Genomic DNA, 22,614 nt, shown 5'->3' on the forward strand with positions numbered 1-22,614 from the left:
AACTCAAAAGAATACACATACGACTTCAGTATTCCTAAGAATCTCAAACCTAGATCACCTAAATTAGGACAAATGTTTATGTTCTTTCTGTATTATATTAAAAAACATTCTGAAAATAGGTTCAGCTAAACATTACAAATAATACTTAGCTCTATCTAATTACAGAGTATCATGTACTACATGTCTATATGGATAGAAGATTACCAATTAATTAATATTATGAACATAGTTGAAAGCAATCATGATTCACTATTTCTGATCAACTTGTGTTTGATTAGATGTTTTAAATTTGCCATTTTAGCAAGGACAGAGGCATGCAATATTTATTGAATTAAAGGATAATGGTAACCTGTTGATCCTAAACTGTCCCTGATCATTTTGATTAATATTAGCAAAGGAAAGGTGTCAATCGCTCTAAAGAGTAATACAAAACAATTGACTAGATAAGTGATTATTCAAACATGTTTCTTCTCTTTTAAATACAAACATTGTGATACTGATGTGTTATCTATATAGCGCTTTTGCCAAAGCACTTTGTATAGAACATATTTACACAGAATATCAACCAAAAGAAGATGGTACTCATTTATCATCCTAGGAAGGATGAACGGCCTTGCTGGGATTCGAAACCTGCAGAGAAACGTAGATTGCAGCAGCAATCGCTGAACTCGCTGAGCTATTTTACCAGTTAAACGGTAGTTACCGAAAAGGATGTATGCAATCTCCCAATTGTATTGGATTGTACTTGTCTTTTATATAGCGCCTTTTACCATTATTATAGTCTAAATGAACTGATGGTGGAAACGCCCTCAGTGACCGAAGTCCAGAGTGTTGGAGGTCAGGAATAAGATTAGAATGCATGTGTGCATTTGGCCAAATAATACTTAGCTGGGCTGGCTAGGCTGCGGTAGAGAACAGCCCATGAGGTCAGGCATGTGGATGGGTACCGAGAGGAGTCAGGAGATTTCAAAAGTGCTAGAGACTCACTAAGTGTTAGTTGTGCCCCACTTTGTCATAGGTCTTCACTGCATACTAATGCCAGAGGTGTTGAGACATAGTATGGTGTAAGTAAGCAGAGAATTATGTGACCAGCACGACCACATGTTGTCATTGTCCTTTCTGTATTCTGTTGTGTGCGGGTGACCCTGCCTGTGGCCAGTGTCCACTGAAATGGTGCATTATACGTACCAAGTCGATTCGGTGGTGATTTGTTGTATGTGCGACCAATCAGGTATTGGCAGCTTCTGTCAGTTCTTGAGGCTGCGGTAAAATGGTTAGTGACAGCGGCATTCTATGCTTCAACTAATTGTGGCTAGGGGAGCAGAGGATTTACTTACAGTATTTTCTAAGTGGATAACATGGATAATCGACCCAGATATTGTGTGCTTACTGAACCTTTCCAGCAATGGAAAATGCCTACATGTAACTATGGCAGAGTGATCGCAAGCTGCCTAGAATCAACTTTGGCCCAGCAAAGTTGCACATCTAGATTTAAATGTGGCACAGTAACAGCAAGATATTCAAATCTAACTAGGGGGCAGCAGTTGAAAACAATTCAGATTTAAATGTGGCACAGCAATGAGTCTGGCCTAAGACAGTTGAAAAGCACCTAGATTAAACTTTGGCACAATAGTGGAGAACACTCAGATTCAACTAGGTTGCAGCGGTTAAAAAACCACTGCAAATCAATTTTGATAGAATAGTGGAGAACACTCAAATTTAAATTTGGCGCAGCAATGCCAAACACTCAGATTCTACTAGGGTGCAGCTGTTGACAACCACCTAGAATCAACTTTGATAGAATAGTGGAAAATACTCTTATGCAAATCTGGTGCAGCAATGGGAAACACTCAGATTCAACATGGGCGCATCAGTTGAAAATCACCTAAATTTAGCTTTTCCGTAGAATAGTAGAAAAACTATTTACATTGGGTACGGCAATGTAAAGACACTCAGATTCAACCAAAGCACAGCAGATGAAAACCACCTACATTTAACTGTTGGTAGAATAGTGGAAAACACTCAGATTTAAATTTAGCACAGCAATGAGAAACACTCATACTCGGGTGCAGCAGATGAAAACCATCCAGATTCAACTTTGGCAGAAAAGTGGAAAACACTCAGATGCAACCATGGCACAGCAATAGATAACACGCAGATTTAAATATGATACAGCAATGTAAAGACACTGAGACTCAACAAGGGCACAGTGGGTGAAAACCACCTAGAATCAACTTTGGTAGAATAGTGTCACACACTCAGATATAACCTTGGTGCAACAAAGGCAAAACCCCTAATAAAACATACAATTATGGAAGTACGGTGAATAGCAGTTACATAATTAGGCTGGGTGCATATGGTTACATGGTATTTGGCAGTAAAAGTGGTGGAGTTTTACTGGAATACAATAATGGCTGTACTCCCTACCCAGACCAAACTTACCATATCAGATGCTGTAGGTTGTCTATGTCAGCCGTCGCAGGGGAACAGGGGCAAATACAGAGTGGGCCTGCATAGGCAGGAGCTGCCCTTTGGCCTGTGGCCTTTAGCCTGCAAATGCACAGGCAGAGGCTGCCCTGAAGTGGATAATGGTAAATGTATACTATTTTGCCAAGAAAAGAAACACCACTTCTCTGTAGCAGTGTACAATTATGATTCTACCATAGGAAGGAGACACTATTTGGGACAAAACTAGTGAGAGCTTTTTCATTAGGTGGCTGTTCTTTACACCAATAGAGGACAAAAGATCACCCAGTTGCATTGTAGTTTAGCAGACTGAATATCTGCTCTAAGGGAGTGGCCAAGTTTTCCTCCCCTACATGTGTGCTCCCCTTTTGTTGATATGTGAAAATGATAATTGTGTTTCACTAGGTTGATGAGGCTGTGTAGAGGTAAGCACATTTAGAGATGTCTTGCCTTCACATAAAGAACGTGAGGTGTATGTGACAGATTCCATCAAAACAGAAAGGTTCTTTCAGTTATTTTCAAATTCATTAATTCATATGAATTATTAAAACAATTGGTTCAGCATTGTTAAGTTTATTTTTACAATATTTACATCTGTTTTGGTTGTGAAGCATACACTTTATTGCGTATGGTTGTACTTTTAAAAAGTAAAACACAATCACATTGTTTGTTATTAATTATAAATTGAAAAACAGTGTTGGATATAATTGAAAATGCCTATATGTGTATGCAATAGCAGGAACACATGATATTTATTAAGAATTCACCGAAATCATTGAAATAACATGTCTATGTTGATGGTGAAATGTATGGTACACAGCCACTGCTCACTTACATCTAATAACAGAAACATAACTTGACTTAATATCACAGTACTAGTCTGTTGTGGAGGGCACTTGCAGATTCTCTTAACTGAGGTGCTTGGTAGAGGAATTTGCTTCGAGTTGGTATGCGTTCACCCTGTCATTTAATTATTTTCTATCTCAGAATGCTTGTATGATTGCACAATGTTGGGTTTTGTTAATATTGTCATAAATGACTCAGCTACATGTCACATGAAAAAGTGAGGGATGCCCAAGTAATAGGCACATGAACATGCACAGTACCATATATTTGATTTATTATTAGACTGCTATTTTAATTAACCCCATTGTTGGTGATATATTTTAACTTGAAAAGCTTATTTTTATTACAACATAACTGCGATCATATCCTTGAGACTGTTTCAGAATCGGTCAGATAACATTTTAACAACACCACAAAAACATACTAGTTGTTACTACAAACGTATTTTCTGTCATAGTGCTAATTATTACAATAATGACTACTGTGTGAAAAATTAGCAGCATTTGCATTGCATGTGTAGATCTGTTTTTTTAATACATCTTGTAGTTCGGCTATATATCAATGCTGTTCATATTGAAAAGTGACAATACTTTTAATCATTGGTATGGCAGTTTCCAAAATTAATTATACATGTGCATTTGATTTTCCATACAGATAAAAACCGAGAAGTGTGCAGAACATCTACCTCAACGGCATTAATTTTACATACGGATATGAATAATATGCCAAACATTATTGAAAATAAGGTATGCACTTTTTTGTGTTATAACAAAAAAATGGCGGAATTGTTTTCTAATACAATTTGTTTGTGTGCTCTCAGCTCTGAGTAATGCAGGTTTTCATTTATTGAATTTACATAGTTATCTTTCCTAGCCTGCATATTTGGATAACCACAGCGGATAGGACACTTTATCCTGGGCATTTATAAAAAAAGGTACAAGTGAAACTGATTTTGGAGGAGGGAGAATTGCGCATGCCAAAGATACACCATACACATATAGCAAGATCCTTCCTAGGGCATGTCAATGGCAGTGAGTCTGGAGAAGCTGGGCTGAGGGTTGTGCGAAACATGCACATTTAACAACAACGTCCCTGGGGCATGTGAATGGTGGTGAGTGGTGGAACACCTTGGTGGGGGGTACTGTGTCAAAGGTACAACATGCACACATAGCAAGGACCTTCCAGGGGCATGATCTACATGGCCTCACCAACACCCTATCCATTGCCTTCATCATAGTGAAGCAATTGGGATAACTGGCCACATGTCCCAAAATGCATAGGACGGCATAAATGAAATTGCATTCTGTTACTAGAATTCTCACCCTCACACCACAATGAACGTTTCAAGTGGTTTCCCATGGAAGCTGAACATAAAGCACTGCACCACTCCTAGTAGTAGACGACTGTCTGAACACATACGCTAATCGAGCACACTGCCATAGGTGCACATCAAATACAATATAATGAGAATGAAAAAGCCAGCACAGGCTGCAATTTTGAGCATCGTCAATTGCAATTAAAACACACCCCGATGACACATGTGCATACTTACTTTACTGTATAGAAGTCGGACGCCATCACAATTTAGCACCTCATCAGGGGTTAGCGGAGCAGTACAAATGCGGCTGTAATGCTATTCCCGCCGCATTACTGATCTGCCAAATCCTGAATTTGGGCCAAAAGTAACAGATTTACCTCCAGCTTTGAACTTGAGGTAAATCTTGCAACTTTCTGCCTATTTGCGGTGCTACATTCCACTGATGACCTCACCAGTGGGGTCGCCAGGAATCAAATTTAGGAGGGGCACAGAGGGGGCCAAAGACAAAAGTAGGGGGGGGCACAGACAAATGTAAGGGGAGAATATGGTCACTGCTCGTCTTAGGCTCTGTTGTTTACAGTTACACCTAAAATACATCTATTACACACGTCTACAACCGATGTCATTATACTCTAAATACCAGTAGACACATGCATTTATTACCAGCTATCATCTATAATAATAGTTATAAAATGTATGTGTCGCTATAAAGAGTATTGATCGGTTGTGCAATACATGAATATAGCTGAACGAAGCTCTATGCAGTCTGTGCAAATATGTATAATATCCTGAACGTGGTGGCTCGTGAACGAATACCCACATACTACTGTGAAATGTGTCACATGACATAAAAAGTATGCATTAAATTTGTGCTTTTTAATTTCTTTCATTTTATTGTTCAATATCAAACCGACTGGGTTGCTCTAAAAGTTGTATTTTTATACCAAATTCATTGGGGTTAATATCAAATGTATATCGAATTTATAGCTAATAGCGCCATGGCTACCTCCTACCTCGTAATGAGGCCCAATGTATATAACATGTATTGAGGGCCATCAAATTATTTGGCTTCCAATTAAATTGACTAGGGTTCAGCTAAATCAATATCCAGTTTTATATCAAATTCATTGGATTTTTTATCAAATTGATATACACTTCATATAAAATGTATATAATATGTTTGGGGATCATCACATGTATTGGAGTTCAATTAAATGTATAGGGGTCCAGATGAATCTCTATGAAATGTTATATACACTACAGCAGGTTTCTTATTGAGTTTATATAAAATGTTTATAAACATGCTTTTAGGGGTCAATACATTTAAAGGGGTTCAATCAAATGTATAAGGGGTCGGGGTGGTAAAGAGCAGGGCCACCTTTCACTTGAAATGCTTGATGAAAGGTATCCCACCCTACTACTGATAGTCTTTCCTTTAACATTTCCTGCACCCATGACTGAACTGCAGTAGCAGCACTTTCATGCTTCTTTAGGAATCTGGAAAAACCTAAGGTACAGTCACGACAATTTTTCCAGATAAAGAAGACTGCATTAGAGTCCAAGAAGCCTTCGCAGACAAGGTCAACTCGGCCCCCAATAAGATATCTAACAGTCTAAATATAGATGCAAATCTTTCAAAAAAGGTAGCAGGCGCTCCTCTCCAGAAAGAACATGGCATGATAACCTGTTCTGAGATTAGAGTTTGCAGCACACACTTTTTGCTCACTGTAACTTTCACAGATGGGAAATACCCATTTGCATATCAGTCTTTGTCCCGCCCACACGGGCAGTCCAGCTCCGAAATGCTATGGCAATTCCTCTCTAAACAAGAGTACCAACAACAACACCATACACGTGTTTCAGCCTTGTTGGGCCTCATCAGTGAGGTGATGCTGTGCCTCTCTAGGCACAGTGAGCGGGGAGTACACGTCTGGTTGCCCACAGGTAACTTAGGGTGACCAACCCCAAGTTCCTTGGAAATATTTCAAAAAAGGTAGCAGGCGCTCCTCTCCAGAAATAACATGGCATGATAACCTGTTCTGAGATTAGAGTTTGCAGCACATGCGTTTTGCTCAACGTACCTTTCACAGATGGGAAAATATCCATTTGCATATCAGTCTTTGTCCAGCCCACATGGGCAGTCCAGCAACGCAATGCTATGGCAATTCCTCCCTGAACAAGAGTACCAACAGCAACCAAATACACGTGTTTCAGCCTTGTTGGGCCTCATCAGTGAGGTGAAGCTGTGCCTCTCTGAGCACAGTGAGCAGGTAGTCCACGCCTGGTTGCCCCTAGGTAATTTAGGGTGACCAACCCCAAGTTCCTTGCAAATATTTCAAAAAAGGTAGCATAAGCTCCTCTCCAGAAAGAACATGACATGATATCGTATTCTGAAATGAGAGTTTGCAGCACACACTTTTTGCTCACATAGATGCAAATCTTGAACAGCTAGAGAGAAAGGAGAAGAATGAAAGGAAACAACCCAGGTTTCACTTCAAACCTATTGGTATGGTTGAGATGGAACAAACTCTCAAAAACGTGTGCCCTAACTTTTGCCCAGGTGAAGTATTACCATCCAAAATCATCAAGGGTATCAATTTTGTGTTCTCTTTCTGAGAAGATGTGTTAATGCATCCTTCTGTCACAAATCTGTCCCTCAACCTATCAAGCAAGTGGTGGTTGCCACACTGATAAAAGAACAGTCTTAAATCCCAAGGAGGCATCTAATTTGAGGCCCATCACCAATATTCCCTTCCTTCTAAAGATCATAGACGGAATCGCTACTTCTCAGCTCCAAGAATATCTAGACATCTCTGGTACTTTCCATCCAAAACAATCAGACTTTAGAAGTAACCACAGAACCGAAAGTGCCCCCTTAGACCTGGAAACACAAATGCTGGGCACCGCAATCACTTGATAAAATTAAGACAAGTCTGCTGATCTTGTTAGACCTATAAACAGCCGTCAATTTATTGGATGAAGGAGTCCTGTTAAAAACATTGGCAATTGCTTGTAACTGCTGCGAGGATGCCGTTGATTAGATCAGCTCATCCCTGTTCAATAGAAGATCCAGAGTCTGGTGGGGTCATGCCACGTCCGAATCAGCACATAAACACTCTGGGGTTCCACAGGGTGCATGTTTATCCACAGCCCTGTTTAATGTTTATATCAGACCCCTTTGGGATCAGCTGGAACATACGGGTATACAATTCACCAACTACAGTGACGACATTCATCTGTTGATGGAACTGAGTGGGAACCATGCAAAAGACTCAGAAAGACTGTCTAACATCTATGGATCCATCAAGAGCTGGATAACCGTAAGCTGGATGTGCTTGAACAGCACGAAAACAGAGCTTATGATCCATCGTAAGCAAGGGCAGCATTGGGGTTTGAATACACAAACCTTGAGGTAGAAGGCTGTCAAATTGCAGTTTTGGATAAGTAAAGACCCTAGATGTCTTCATGGATGTCCCCGTAGGTGGTGTTGCACACCTGGATAGTGCCGTACAAAAATCATATTACCACTTCAGAGTACTAAGGCAGGTCAAACCACATGTAACATGCAGAAATTGTGAGACCTTTGTTAGAGCTATTATCATGCCGAGAGTAGATTACTGCAACTCATTACTCGGCGGTGCAAGCAAAGAATGTACTCAAAAGCTCCAAGGGATTCAAAATAAGGCAATTAGGACCATTAATGGCATCCCAATGAGAGAACATATAACAAACACGAAGAAGCTTCCTGTGGCTGTGAGGGTGCTCTTCAAAATGATCACATTGAACCACAAGTGCCTCTAAGGAGAAGCACTTCTCTGCCTAAAACAGAACTTGGTACATTATAAACCCAGCAGATCTCATCGCTCCAGCACCACCCATTGCCTAGTTGTCTCCCGAGTTAAAAGGACAAGGGGCAATGGCCGATCCTTTCCTGTGCAGGCGGCTCAGGCCTGGAACATGCTGCCTTGGAATTACTGCAGGAAAAAAAGGCTACAGATTTCCAGGAAACTCTCGAAAACACTACTATTTGAATAGTGAGCTGATATGGAGCTACTTATATGTCCTGTCTGGCTGCAATGTCCTTGTGTAGATGTGCGCCCTGACGCCCACGGACTATGCCCGTGTTACAAACAAACACATAAATAGATAAATAAATAAATAAATAAATAAATAAATAATGAACATGTCATCTGGTTAGCAGCCCGTGTTGCAGGCTGCAGCACAGTACACTAACTCAAGTGAATTCTAGGCAAGCTGTGAGCAAGCACATCAGTTCAATGGGTTCACCGTCAAGCCCCAGAGAATGAGAAGGTTAGCTGGTCTTGGGCTGGAGCTGGTAGTTTTTGGAACAACACGGGCTGAGGGATGGCCACTGACGGCCTACCCTTACTTTGTGGAGCCCCACAGACATGGTCTAAAGCAAGAATTGAACCATTGCTTACCGGTGCTAACACACCATAGAATGGCCAGCTAATTCTCAAGTCACGTCCTCCATCACTTCCAAATCTGCAAAAATAGAAGCACATTATAACAACATGAAAATATTCAGACAGAAAGACTCGTCTCAATCTGTGACATCTCAGACGAAGGGAATCTGAACTTGGCAGGTGTTATTTTTCAATGAGTAACTTGATGTCTGGTTCTGCTATTTAACTGGCTGTGCTTTGGTGTGTGTTTTTCGAGGCCAAGAATTAAAGTAATGGTAAGAGATTATTCAGGACAGAGATGAGTGGGCATATGGTCCCTGTGTGCATATGGCTAAGCGTATTCTTTTTTTTCCAAAATCTGTTTATTACAGTAAGAATATTCTGATATTGTCAAAACACATAGGAATGCATATTGTGTTATGGAAGACGAATTAAATTTAAACCCATATTCAAGAATAACAACTCTGGAAGGGTATCCAGTATAGCATTATATGCCCATGTTTTATTTTCTCAGCAACATCATTTGTATGTCTAAACTCGCTTTAAGAAGATTGTTCCTAAGCATATCTGTATATATTGTTATGATGCTGCACTTGGCCTTTAATAGCCCTGCACGTGAAGGCTATGCCTGGCAACTGAAGATTTACTTCACATTAATTTGGCAGTGCATAGGCTTCCAAGACGCTTAGGGAGAATTCTCATAATGTGCTAGTTTCCCTTTGCTGAATTGCTAGGATTTGATATTTTACCTGGGAAGAGTGTGAGCCTTTTTCCCCACTCTTCCATGTATTTTGATGTGTGTTTTACTTGTGTGTTCTTTGGATATGGAGTTTTAAAACAACTCCATAGGCATCTTTTTTTTCTGTGTGTCACAGAGCACCTTCAGTGCCGTGGCACAGGGGTGTCTTTCAGACTCCCCGAGGTTTAAATACCTTCTCTGTGACTGACTACTGTCTCCCAGAGCATGTAAAGTTAAATTGACTTTACTAGTCTCTTTAAATTTACAGACTCAGCACATCCAAGCTTCCTATAGAGTGCTGGAGGGGTTGCCTAGCATCCCCCGAGTCAAAACACTCATGTAACAGTCAAATGCTACCCTTTTCTACTTGAAATGGCTGGTGGCAGTGGTTTAGATCAAACTACCATGAGTTTTCCTGACCGCGAACAACCGTAGCTAAAAATCGGGTCAGCCATGTTTTTCAATATGGCGCCCAAGATCTATCTGTAAAAACGGATTCTGGTCAACTTTTTTCGCCATTTCTTTTTGGAAAGGTCCTTCTTGTGTTTGTCTCTGTGTGCCAAACCAGGTTTGGTCCCTTTGTTTGTTGGCCTTTGGCGGGCTTCAGTGCTGAAGCCATCCTCTGATGCCTGAGTGTCTGGGGTGGACAGGATGTGAGGGAGGTGCCCAAAACTCCCTGTGCTTAGTCTCCTAAGAGACCTGAATGCACTCTGGCGCGAATGGCCGGCTGGCTGTCTGGCAAGGACAGCCAACCTGCTGTGTGAGTGACTGCCAGGCTGGAATGAATGGGGGAAAACTGTTTAAAAGCAGGTCTCCCTTGGACAAATTTTCTATAGAATGCTGTGGAAAACCGGATAGCCATTGGGAAGGATACCAGTTTGCGGTCTTTAAGGCACTCACACCTTAAACCAACATTTTGCCAATCTTGTGGCCTCTTCCTTGGGCAGTGCAGGAAACCTCCAGACGTGCTCTTTCTTGTCCCCACGACTGAAGCTCAGGAACAGCGAGATCTGCTCGAGCTGCCAGGAAAAACTACCTCAGCTACAGCTCTTCTTCACTTTAAAGGTACTGTGCAAACGCGGTCCAGAAATCTTTTCGGCCACGTTGAAAGTTTGTGAAACTTTTCCGACTTCAAAGGCTTGTCCTTCACTGAACCAACATCTAACTTTTCGTCTGACAATATTCTTCTAAGATCTGTGGCAAAGACCGTTTACTAACACAACTGTGCTATCCTATATAAAGACTCAGAACCATTGACTTTGGCCCAGGCCTATGAATTGAATTGCTGGTTGTAGTTAACTGAAACCCTTTGCCCTGCCTATGAAAGTATGTGTACTTCATTTCTTATGACCCTGTCTTTTTACCCCTTTTTAAAATGCACTGAAGTGCCATTTTACTCCCACTTCAAGGGAGCTAAATTTGTTCAGTAACTTATTGGTTGTGTATTTTAGTATACTAGTGTGAGATATTGAGCTGCTTTTGCTAGTGGAATGTTTTCCAACTGACTGTGTTAATATATGTATATTCTTTTACCAGGAATCCTTGAGTAAGTGTTTGTTTGAACCAGTGTGATTGCTAGTCCTTTGTGTAACCTGTTGTACTGCTCACTTTACTCTTGAGATAAGTCTGGAGCAGGAGCTCTGTGACCACTGCAGGAGCAGTGGCCACCCCCAGGAGGCAAATTAGAGTCTCCATTACCATAAAATCACCCTGTGCACTGACTTGCACCATCCTCATCCACCATAGTGCACCATGAGGCTGCACTTCAAGATGGCCGCTCTACATTCCACCTCTGCACCTGTAGCCTAACTTCTACCTTGGTTGGGTAAGCAGACACCGGATTGCCCGTTGTGTGCTACATTAGCACCAATCCCACGCCGGCAGGCGAAGCCGGCCCACCATCACTAACGCCCAGGAACCAAGGCCATTTCCAGTCCCTGACCTGTCCACTGCCGTGCATGCCGCCTGACAGAGACCCTGCTCCTTTCCTGCCCTGTTCGCTGTGTCGATAACCTAACCTACTGCCCCACAAAAGATGTGATCCGATGACACCCTGTGAGCTCCTACCTTCACTAACCTTACCCAGGTACGCCCCATTACATTGCTCATTAAGTACGTTCTGTGTCCCTTGCACAAGTCCGGTATACCTGGGAGTCTACCCACGTTGACATTTCCAATGCAGTGCCTTGCTCCCATAACATTTCCCTAAGCCCCTCGGCTCACCGTCAACTCAGTACGGGCCAAGCGCTCTATGCTAAAGCGATCTTTAACGCTCTGTGCTAAAACGATCTTTAATCGTCCCATATGTCTACATAATCATTGGTATATACTATTGTTTGCATCTTATACGACCTGAGACCTGAGCCACACACTTGTAAGTCAGCCCAAGTGAACCCAGTACATGAACCGGTACCCTGATTTACTCTGCTAAAGACTGTGCTTAAGTTGTTCTCCCTTAACGTCACCGTCAGTTGTACCAACTTAACTTTCCGAATCAGCTCCAGAGTACTGGCTCCTGTGAAATACCTCTATTCGAAACGGGCCTTCTGAGTTAACCTGCTGATCTGGCACTACAGTCTCTACCCATCAAGACTTACCCAAATACAGTGCATGCATACCATTACCAATATTACGTAGCTAAACCTTACTATGCCACACTGTTGCTTCTCCCCTATCTTGCACTATTATACATTGGTATGCACACTCAAATGTAAATATTATGTTGTTTGACCTGCATTATTGCATACTGGCTTGTACAAACGAATGTAATGTAAATACAAATATCACCTGTATAGACTGTCTTAGCGAATACTGGCATTCACCAACAATTGTAAGTCTGATACACCTTTGCCCTTGCTAACTGTAATTTGCACCCATACCACTGCCAGTACCCAGACTGATTGTGATTCACTACACTAAGTAGCGTTCCGATTTGCATATCTGTTGTGATTTATTAATATTGCCAGACCTCCATAATCTACATATTTGATTATCACGTATGCTGCCACATTACCCACATGTGTTAGTTGCTGTCCACCATATCCTCTGCCAGCATCACAATGCAAATACTGTTAGCATTCTTGTTGTGGATATTTATTGATGATTGCTCAATAAGTGTCTTAGGTAAGACATGTGCCTAGTCCCAATACATTCTGAGTATTGATGACTGACCAATCGCCTTTTTAACCAGTCCTTGTGTCCAGATCTAGTAACTACATCGATAAGCAATACGCCTTCACTACCCTCACTGCTTTGACTGTGTACACTTGAACCTCTAACCATTCTGTTAATTAATCAATGCTAAATGTGATGTCTACTATTTCACTAATCACTAGACCTACCATCTTTAAAGTAGTCTACTTGGCCTTCCTCCACTGTTTTTGAAATAGCATCTTTGTTTCACCATTGCTCTCCAAACTAGACTATTTTGTTTCACCATTGCTTTGAAGTAGCTTACGTTGTTTCACCATTGGCCTCTGAACTAGCCCTTTATGTTTTACCATTGTTTATATTGAACCTAACCACTCTGTCAACCTACTTTCCTAGCTATCTACCTAGCACTATGAATAGTTATACTAGACTAACGGTGTCACCAATACTGGAGTGATCCTCAGGTTAGACCTCCACTCTCAAACTTTACAGACTGAGGGCACATCATGATTAGCTTACTCTATACCTTTCCACTCATACTCACCTCCTTATGGCCCGATACTAGACCACCTCAATATTTCAAGATGAACTACTGTAGCTCCTTGATCGGTACTCACCCTTCGATTCTGCCCACGCCATTCCCACCATCTGGGATTCCAGAATCAAGCCCATATTGTTTCTACCTACATTATATCCATTTGCTAAATCTAGCACAAAACAGGGTACACCCATCATGTATGGCACACCTTCCTCTCCCACTATCGTCAAGATGCCCCCTGCCATTAGCTACACCCACCACCATCTTTGACAAAACTAAGCACAACGATAGACTAGGTAGTAAAATACCAAATATCAGGCATTCACTAGCTAAATATAACCACAAGACCACCCGCACAGCCTGCATAGAATTCACCAATGACAAACCTAGGCACACAAATAAAACCCACACTATCATAACTAAAAATCCAGCTTATATTAGTCCCAGCCCATCCCCGAAGGGCATACAGATGCAGCCCATTAAAGGAGCACTACTGAATGTCAGGTCCCTTGTTGCTCACTCAACAGAGATTGCATACATCATACTGAACAACATCCTCGACTTCCTTGCAGTGACAGAAACTTGGCTGCACGACACAGCAGGCCCAGCTATTAGCCTAGCTGTCCCCGACAACTATTCCATCCTCAGAGCTCACAGACCCAATGCTCGAGGAGGAGGAATAGCCATTATCTTCAAATCTACCCTCAACATAAGACTAGCTTCCCCCTCCTTATTGGCATCATGTGAACTTCTCTCAGTCTAGTTCCAAACTTCGCCTAACAATACTATCACAATCCACATTATCTACAGGCCTCGAAGAAGACATTACATCTCTAGCAGAGGACACTACTAAACCTTTGGCACAATACATCATTCTAGGTGATTTCAACCTTGGTTATAATGACACCAGTGACCTACACGCCACCTCTTTGGCTACCGCACTAACAGAACAAAGCTACACCCAAATAAGTACCAAACCCACCCATGAGAAGGGCAGGATACTTGATTGGGTAGCAGATCTTAATTGCAACATCTCCTTAATGGTCTCTACACCACTCGTGTGGTCCGACCACTACCCCATCTCCCTAGAAATCAATGTTAAAAACCAGTAGAGAAAAAAGCCCACTAGTGCACCTCCTTGTCTCACCAGGAACAAACACAATTTCCCAGCGGAGTCCCTATTACCCTTGGTAGTACCGATACACAATGCTCTACGGACAGTAATGATGCCAACTTGCTGATCGATATCTATAATGACTCCATGACCAAAGCCATTGACTCTATTGCCCCATTAAAGCTGTGCAAAAGCAAACCAAAAGCCCAATTGAACTTTTGGTTGACTCCAGAACTAAAAGCACTATGTACAGAAAAGAAAAAATTGGAAACACTCTGGAAACCTACTCCCACTCCCAAAAATAAAACTAATCTATCCATTATCACTGCCACGTACAAAAATTAGATAATCTGCACTAAAAAAGAAACCTTCAATGACAGAATAAGCCAAGCAGGTTCCAGTACCAAAGAATTGTTTAACATCCTAAGAGAATTAGAAAACCCCAACCCACCAGCAGATCCTTGCACTAAGGACAAACCCTGGTGCACCAGCATAAAAAATGTCCTATCAAACAAAATTCAATGGCTCCATGCCAATATAGCTGACAAAAGAATACAATTTACCACTTGTAACCCTACTACTCCGACACCACCATCTACCTTATAGAACAATTCAGGCTTCAAATTTAATAAGGTTTCCATACCTGAAGTTCAGAAAATCATTGCATCTCTTAAACCTTCTAACTGTAAAGGTGACAGTTGCCCTGCTCAGATTATAAAAGATGCACTTAGAGAGCTAGTACCATTCATCTCAAAACGTATGAACTCCTCTTTCGTCAGTAATTCCGTCCCAAATAATTTGAAACAGTCCTGGGTTCTCCCACTACTTAAGAAACAGACACTAGACCCTGCAATACCTACCAATTATAGACCGATTACGACAGTCCCCTTCTTATTGAACATCTTGGATAGAATAGCAAACCCACAAATTCAAGAATATCTAGATTCTAACCAATTACTCTGAACCCGCCAATCTGGCTTCAGACCTCAGCATCAAAAACCAGATCAACGAACTGAAAGAAAAAGGCAAAGTGGTCATCTTACTCCTCCTAGACATATCGGCTGCCTTTGATTGGGTAGACCATAAAATGTTATGTGATCACCTCTCATCAGCAACTCACTTCTCTAGCTCTGCAGTCACCTGGATCCAAGCTTTCCTTGCGAATAGAACAATGCATGTTTTCTCACCTATGACTGTGGCTGATCCTATCCCCATCACCTGCGCAGTCCCACAAGGATCCTGCGTTGCTCCCACTTTGTACAATATTTTTACAAAGCCACTATTTGACAAATTGGACCCTATGGGTGTCACCTACACTAATTATGCAGATGACAAGCAGCTACTCCTACCACTATCAGGAACCTACGATACAGATGTTGCCCGGATAAAAAAGGTCTACACCATCATTCAGGCGTGGATGGCCACACACGGCCTCTGTCTGAATGATGATAAGACTGAGTTACTACTAGTTGGCTCACCTTACAACCTTCTTAAACTGAGCCCTAACTACACAAGTATCCTTATTGATGGGAACAATATACCCATAGCAAAAAATGTAAAAACCCTAGGTTTTTACCTTGATGCCCTCTCTAATTTAACCAAACGGCTAAACATGGCCTCCTCTGCCACTGCCTACACTGGCAAACTGATCGGGGAATGTAGACCCATACTGTAACCCATCAGTTGCCTCACAATGGCCAGAGCACTCATACAATCCAAACTGGAATATTGCAACATCATTTACCTAGGCACCAATAAATCCATTACAAATAAATTGCAGATTCTGCAAAATAATGCGCTTAGAGCAGCATTAAACATCCCCAGACGAGAGCACAACTCAGCAACCAGAAAGTAACACAAATGGTTCTCCAAACAAGAAAAAATTGACCTAAAACAGATTTGCATTACTCATAAGACGCTCAACCACCAAGCCCTTCCTTATCTTACAGACAAATTCACGTGGAAATTGCCCAATAGAGTCACTAGATCTTCCAACACACCTTGCCTGGTGGTGCCAAGATACAACCTAAAAAGAGCTGGCGGTTCAAGTTTCCTGGTTCTAGCCGCACAGTTATGGAACACTCTCCTGCAGGACATTAAAACCATTCAAACATTTGACAAATTCCGAAGCCACATTATCACGTGGATGCTCAACAAAACCTAAACGTTACATTCTACTGCTCCCACCGTTATGACCTACCTATTATCCCTGTATATTGACTATTCTAAAAATCTGTGTATGTAATTATGTCCTGACTGTATAAATTGCATTTCTCCTGTATAAAATGTTTATACTGTACCATGTAACCATTACCTCATACAAGCACCCAGATACCCTTGGGTCAGGTGTGCTTTATAAATAAAATAACCAAACTAACAAACAAACTGTGTAGTACCGGCTTGTACCAAATTTTAAATTGTACTCACTTAATTGCATGTATTGTTCCCCAAGGGTATTGCATGTGATTCTGCCTAACACTGGTGTACATTGGTGAGGATAAAGTATAGTTGTTATATAAAGAGTGCTACTCACCTTTGTCCAAATAACCCTCACAAGACTAAGCAACACTAGAGAATCAATTGTTTTATCATGCCTGATATGGATAACTACAGACAGGACACCCTAGTCACTTTTTCACTGTAAAAGGCAAAAAGGTTGAATTGATAGAAACGTTGTTGGAATACCAAAGTCTGAGGAGTGGGTCTGACATTCATTCCTACCCCTGCAGAAAATGTGGAAAATATTGATGAGGATGAAAATGTTTCAGAGTCCAGCTCAAATGTTATGGATGAGTTAGATGAGGCAGAAGAGTGTCCAAATGGATGCCGTGTTTCACCTCTACCTGCTCATATGCCTCAACCTTTGAACATAGGGACCCCATCAGTTCGAACACTAAGTCCTGAATTTGTCTCTTTGGAAAGAAAAAGACTTGAGTTAGAATTTAAAAGAATCCAAGCCCAAACTGAAAGCAAACATCAAGAACTTAAGCTCAGAGAAATGGAGTTGAATCATGCGCATGAAATGAAAAAGTTGTCTCTTGAAACTGGTACTCTCCCAAAGTCTTCTAGGTCTTAAAGTCCTAAGAGGCCTTGCATGCCCAAAAAGGCAGTAAGTATGTATGAGGTTAAGCTTGATATTTTGGATTGGTTGGCTGCTTTTGAATATAACCATGGGATTCAAAACATTACAGGGAATCAGCTGATTCATTGGCTTTTTTCTAGGCTACCACCTGTTGGAACTGATTTGGTAATGGAGTTGGGGGACATAGACAGAAAGGAGTATGAAAGTGTGAAACTAGCTTTGATAGTTCGGTTTTGGAAGACACCTTCCCAGTATCTTAAGAGGTTTAGAACCCTCAAAAAGCATGACAGTACCCCTTTGGCTACCTGGGTGACTGAATGTTTGAAAAACTTAGATGGATGGGTTAAAGATTACAGAGTTATCACTTATAAAGGTATGAGAAATCTGTTTATGTTGGAATATATTTATGATGCCTGCTCTCCTCAGCTGAGACAGCACTTGGCTGACTCTAAGGAAATTGATCCAAAGAAGTTCGCAATGGCTGCTGACTTGTGGGTTGCCAGCAGCGCTACTCACAAGGATTCTGGGGCAACTCAGAAGAAGGATGAGAGAAATCAGCACAAGAAAAATACCAACGAGAATTCCAATACCTCCACTCCAAAAGACGGCCCTAAACATAACAACGGTAAGTCACAAAGGAAACCGGAGGGAGGTCAGAACAAACCCCCATTCATAAAGATATTTGGATATTTGGAAAATGGCATGCTTGTGGGTCAACTGACCATGTGAAAAGGATCCTAGATCTAAGGGTAAACCTTCAGTGATCCACACTGTCTCCTTAGCCTTCTCCCCAGAGGATGAAGTACCAATGGCAAGTGGAAACTTTCACTTACTGGCTGAGGAAACCATGAAAGTCTCAGACAGTTTTCTTTAGTATCCCTGGGTCTGTGAGAACAGCAGAACTTAGATGTTTACAATTCCATTTCAGACAATACTAAGAGTGTTAAAAAGACAGTGTTCTTGTGAATGGTCAGGAGACCCCTTCCATCAGAGACACTGGGGCCAGCATTACTATAGTTGATGAATCATTTTTCAAGGTAGATACTGTTGCTAAGGAAACCAAATTCCTAACTAAGCTTGCTGGAGGCCCTGTCCAAATGCTTCCACAGTTAACGCATCTCATCCAGTGCAATGACATGACTGTCAAGATACCTGTAAGTGTACAGAGTGAAGTACCTGGGAGAGTCCTGTTGGGGAATGACTTAAAAACTCTTGGAGTTGTATCAAGAACAGCCAGGCGTCCCAGCAAAAGGAAACAGGAGCAGACTAGGAAGGCCAGAGAGAGTACCTTAAAAGGCTCTCAAGAGAAGATTATAGGGGAAACTATAACTCCCAGCCCACAGGACTTACTGACTGCAATTTTCAAAGAAAAAGGATGAGCAGGGGAAACCTAAAACCTCCAGGAAGAAACCAGCCAGCATTCCTGTGCTACCAACAAGGACATCCCCAAGAGCATGGTCTAAAGTCACACCTGTGACTCCTCCACCAACTGAGGCTGAGTGTGTGGAACAACCTTGTGTGGTTAAATCAGCTGCTGAGGAATCCGAGCTGGAAGAGGACCTTGCTCCTGTTGGAGATCTAGATCCTGCAGACCATCCTGAGCTGCAGACTTTACTGGCAGAAGGTGGACCCTGTAGGGCAGACTTCAGCAGGTCAAAGAGAGTGTCCTGCGCCTGAAGGTCTTCGCCAACAGGCAATTTCCCAGCTGGATCGGCAAGAGCCAGGGAAGCATAGGTTGTACTGGGAAGATGGCCTCTTCTACAGTGAACCGACTGAGTCTATCCCAGAGGACTACAGGAGACTTGTAGGGCCTCTAGAAAGCAGACTTTAGTTCCTACAGTTAGCCCATGAGATACCTTTGGCTGGTCACTTGAGTTTCAAGAAGACCAAGGAAAGGCTGTCTTTATATTTCTACTGGCCTAAGTTGGGGTCTGTTGTAGATAAGTTCTGTATGAGCTGTCACACTTGCCAAACCTGGTTCCTCTTCCAGTGGTGGGAGTCCCATGTGAGAGTGTAGGAATCGACATTGTTGATCCCTTAGGCCCTCCAACATCTTCAGGAAACAGGTTTATCCTGGTTGTAGTAGGCCATGCTACTAGGTATCCTGAAGCTATACCTATGAGAACTGTTACAGCTCAGGCTGTTGCTAAGGCCCTACTTGGTATTTTTACCAGGGTAGGTTTTCCTAAGGAAGGCATCTCTGACAGGGGATCTAATTTTCTGTCCCACTACATGCAGGCCATGTGGAAAAACTGTGTAGTAACTTACAAGTTCTCAACTGACTACCATCCTCAGACAAATGAATTGGTAGAGAGGTTCAACCATACAATGAAGAGTATGATAGGTGCTTTAGAGGAACTCCTTAGGAGAAAGTGGGACCTTCTACTGCCATGCCTTCTTTTTGCTTATAGAGAAGTCCCTCAGGAGGGAGTTGGTTTTAGTCCCTTTGAACTTCTTTATGGCCATTGTCACACTCACCTGTGTCTCTGCAGGAGCGATGGACGAGCCTCCCTTGACCCTGAGTCTTCACTTCCCCTGTTTCACCCGGAGGAAGACCTGTCAAATACAAGGTGTACACTCAGACCTGAATTCACCCGATTCCTCTAGGCCCTTCCCTTCTCTTTACTGTGTGCTGTGATGTCCCCTATGGGCTTACCTTGATCTTTAGCTGGGTGTGCACTCCATCCTGCATTTGCAGGGGAGCGATTCACTCATGTGATTGGTGCCAATGTCTGTAGGCTGAGTTCAGATGCCAAATGCTGTTTTATGCCTTCACAGCGAGGTCGAGAGTTCAAGGTGCCAGTTTCTTCACTGGCTAGAAAGTTCTTCCGACAAGTGAACGTTGCGCGGTGAATGTTGAGTGTCCACAATTGTCCATATTGTCTTTGTTTGCTGGTATTTTTGTGGGTCAGTAGTGCTGCGTGTAGAAGCTAGCTGCTGGTAGGTTTGCACAGCGCCTTGAATTTGAGCGCGCCTGGTAATGTCTCTCCCTTTCCCTTGCAGGAGAAATGACATGGTATTAGCGCCTGGAGTCCGGGTTCAGCGCTACTGGAGACTTGGTGGTTAGGTACGTTTGCACGGAGGCTTTTGGTAAGTATGCACCGTGTAGAGACAGAGTGTGCAGTGAAATAAGTGTCTGCGTTATTGGAGCTGGCGCAATGAATAATGTCTCTTCTTTCTAACAGAGGTTTGTGTGCTCGTGCAACTAACCTGGATTCCAGCGTTGCGGGAAGATTCGGTGAGTATGCGCAGAGTTACTGATGTGCGTTTGTTAACGCTGTGCTTCTTTGTTCTTACAGGTGCCGGTGTAGAAGTCTCTTCTTGACTGGAAGCTGCGGCGTGGAGTAAGAACCAGGAAAGCTGAAGCTGAATGATCGGGAGCGGGTAAGCAGAAGTAGGATGATCCGTAGCAGGTAAGCAGAAGCAGGATGATGTGGAGCCGGTAAGCAGAAGCAGGATGATCCGGAGCAGGTAAGCAGAAACAGGATGATCCGGAGCAGGTAAGCAGAAGCAGGATGATCCCGAGCAGGTAAGCAGAAACAGGATGACCCGGAGCAGGTAAGCAGATGCTGGCTGATCCAGATCACGGCAAGTGTGTTGCTGATACAGCTCACAGTAAGCAACATGAAGCACTGGAAGAATCTTGGGTGTGGCTTATATAGCCAGCTACACCCAAACACTAAAGTTTGGAAACAGGAAGTGGTAACCAGGAAGTTACTACAAACACTAGGAGGGAATGAAAGGAGGGATGTGTTTTTGGGTTCTTTGTGTGCCTATGCCAGGCCTGCCAAGCCTCCACCCAGCTTGCCCCAACTACCTGCCTGATACCCATGACAGCCATCCAGTTAGAAGCCCCTTAGCCCTGATTAAAGAGGGGTTAGAGAGTGCTCCTTCCCCCAAGCCAGTGAGAGGACTATGTGTAAGGTATCCAGAGGAGAATGTCACACATGATGGAAGAAGCATCAGATAACTTGAAAGCAGGTCAGGCTCTGGTGAAGCATTGGCATGACCAGAAGGCCAACATGGTTGTGTTATCTCTGTAACGCTCACCTGATTCCCACGGAGGTGCAGGTCTGGCTTCGAGTGCTGATGCTTCCTCAATGGTGAAGCGCAGGACTCTGTAGATGGACAGGAAGGGCCCCTCTACTCTGGCTTCTCTGGCTCACAGGAATATTCCCCTGTGCGTGAAAAGGGAGTATTACCTACTGACTGAGTTATGCTCAAGCCTCCCACTCTCTTCCAACCCTCCACGATACCCTTCCACGATTCCCCGTGAAGTCTCACCTTAGGGTTACTTCACTGGATTGAGGATTGATGGGAGTTCAGGTAAGCTTGACTATTCAGGTAAGGCTCTGTAAAAGTTCTGTTGCAAGTTCAAAAGTCCAAGCTTAATAATAATGTTCATTGTCATGTTCATTGTCTTTTTCCCCTTAGGGGCCGGGGTTCGGAATGCCGGAGATATGGCGCCGACCCGAAGTGAAACGTGCAGTTCCAGTAAATGACAGGTAAATTCTGGATGAGCGCCCGGGTAATGTCTTTGCATTCGCTCATTCAATATCTTTGTCTTTTTTCCCCATAGGGGCTGGGGTCCGGAAAATGCCTGGAAGCGGCAAGACCCGAAATGAAATGGGAATGACCCAACAGGTAAGTCTTAGAAGGAAACTGAGCTTTTCCTATTCCTTTCCTTCTCTCACCTTGTTCTTGTCTTTTTCTCTCTAGGCTCTGGGAAGTGGCTGTGGATCTGGATGATCGCTGCTAAAGATGGTGGCGTCCAGGATAGGTGAGTGAAATGCAGCGCTGCAGCGATCGTAGCAAAATGAAAATGATGTCTTCCTTTTCAGGATCGTCGGTGTGATGTCTCCATGGTGCTGATTTAGCAGGTAAGGTCTTTTGTCTCCCTTTGCAGGTGACCCAGGATACTGACAGGCGTGGCT

At 42.7% G+C, this 22,614-nt stretch overlaps 1 protein-coding gene across 1 annotated transcript in view; it reads left to right on the forward strand.

Annotated features, from left to right (window-relative positions):
- The window catches only part of TCERG1L (transcription elongation regulator 1 like), a 1,760,733-nt gene that overhangs the window by 954,605 nt on the left and 783,514 nt on the right, over positions 1-22,614 (forward strand). The window contains exon 6 of the mRNA XM_069611442.1: positions 3,967-4,058. Within this exon, the coding sequence (XP_069467543.1) occupies positions 3,967-4,058 (92 nt within the window). The remainder of the gene's footprint in view (positions 1-3,966; positions 4,059-22,614) is intronic.

This window comes from Ambystoma mexicanum, chromosome 8 (genome assembly GCF_040938575.1).
Source record: "Ambystoma mexicanum isolate Mex_15411 chromosome 8, UKY_AmexF1_1, whole genome shotgun sequence".
Taxonomy (NCBI): domain Eukaryota; kingdom Metazoa; phylum Chordata; class Amphibia; order Caudata; family Ambystomatidae; genus Ambystoma; species Ambystoma mexicanum.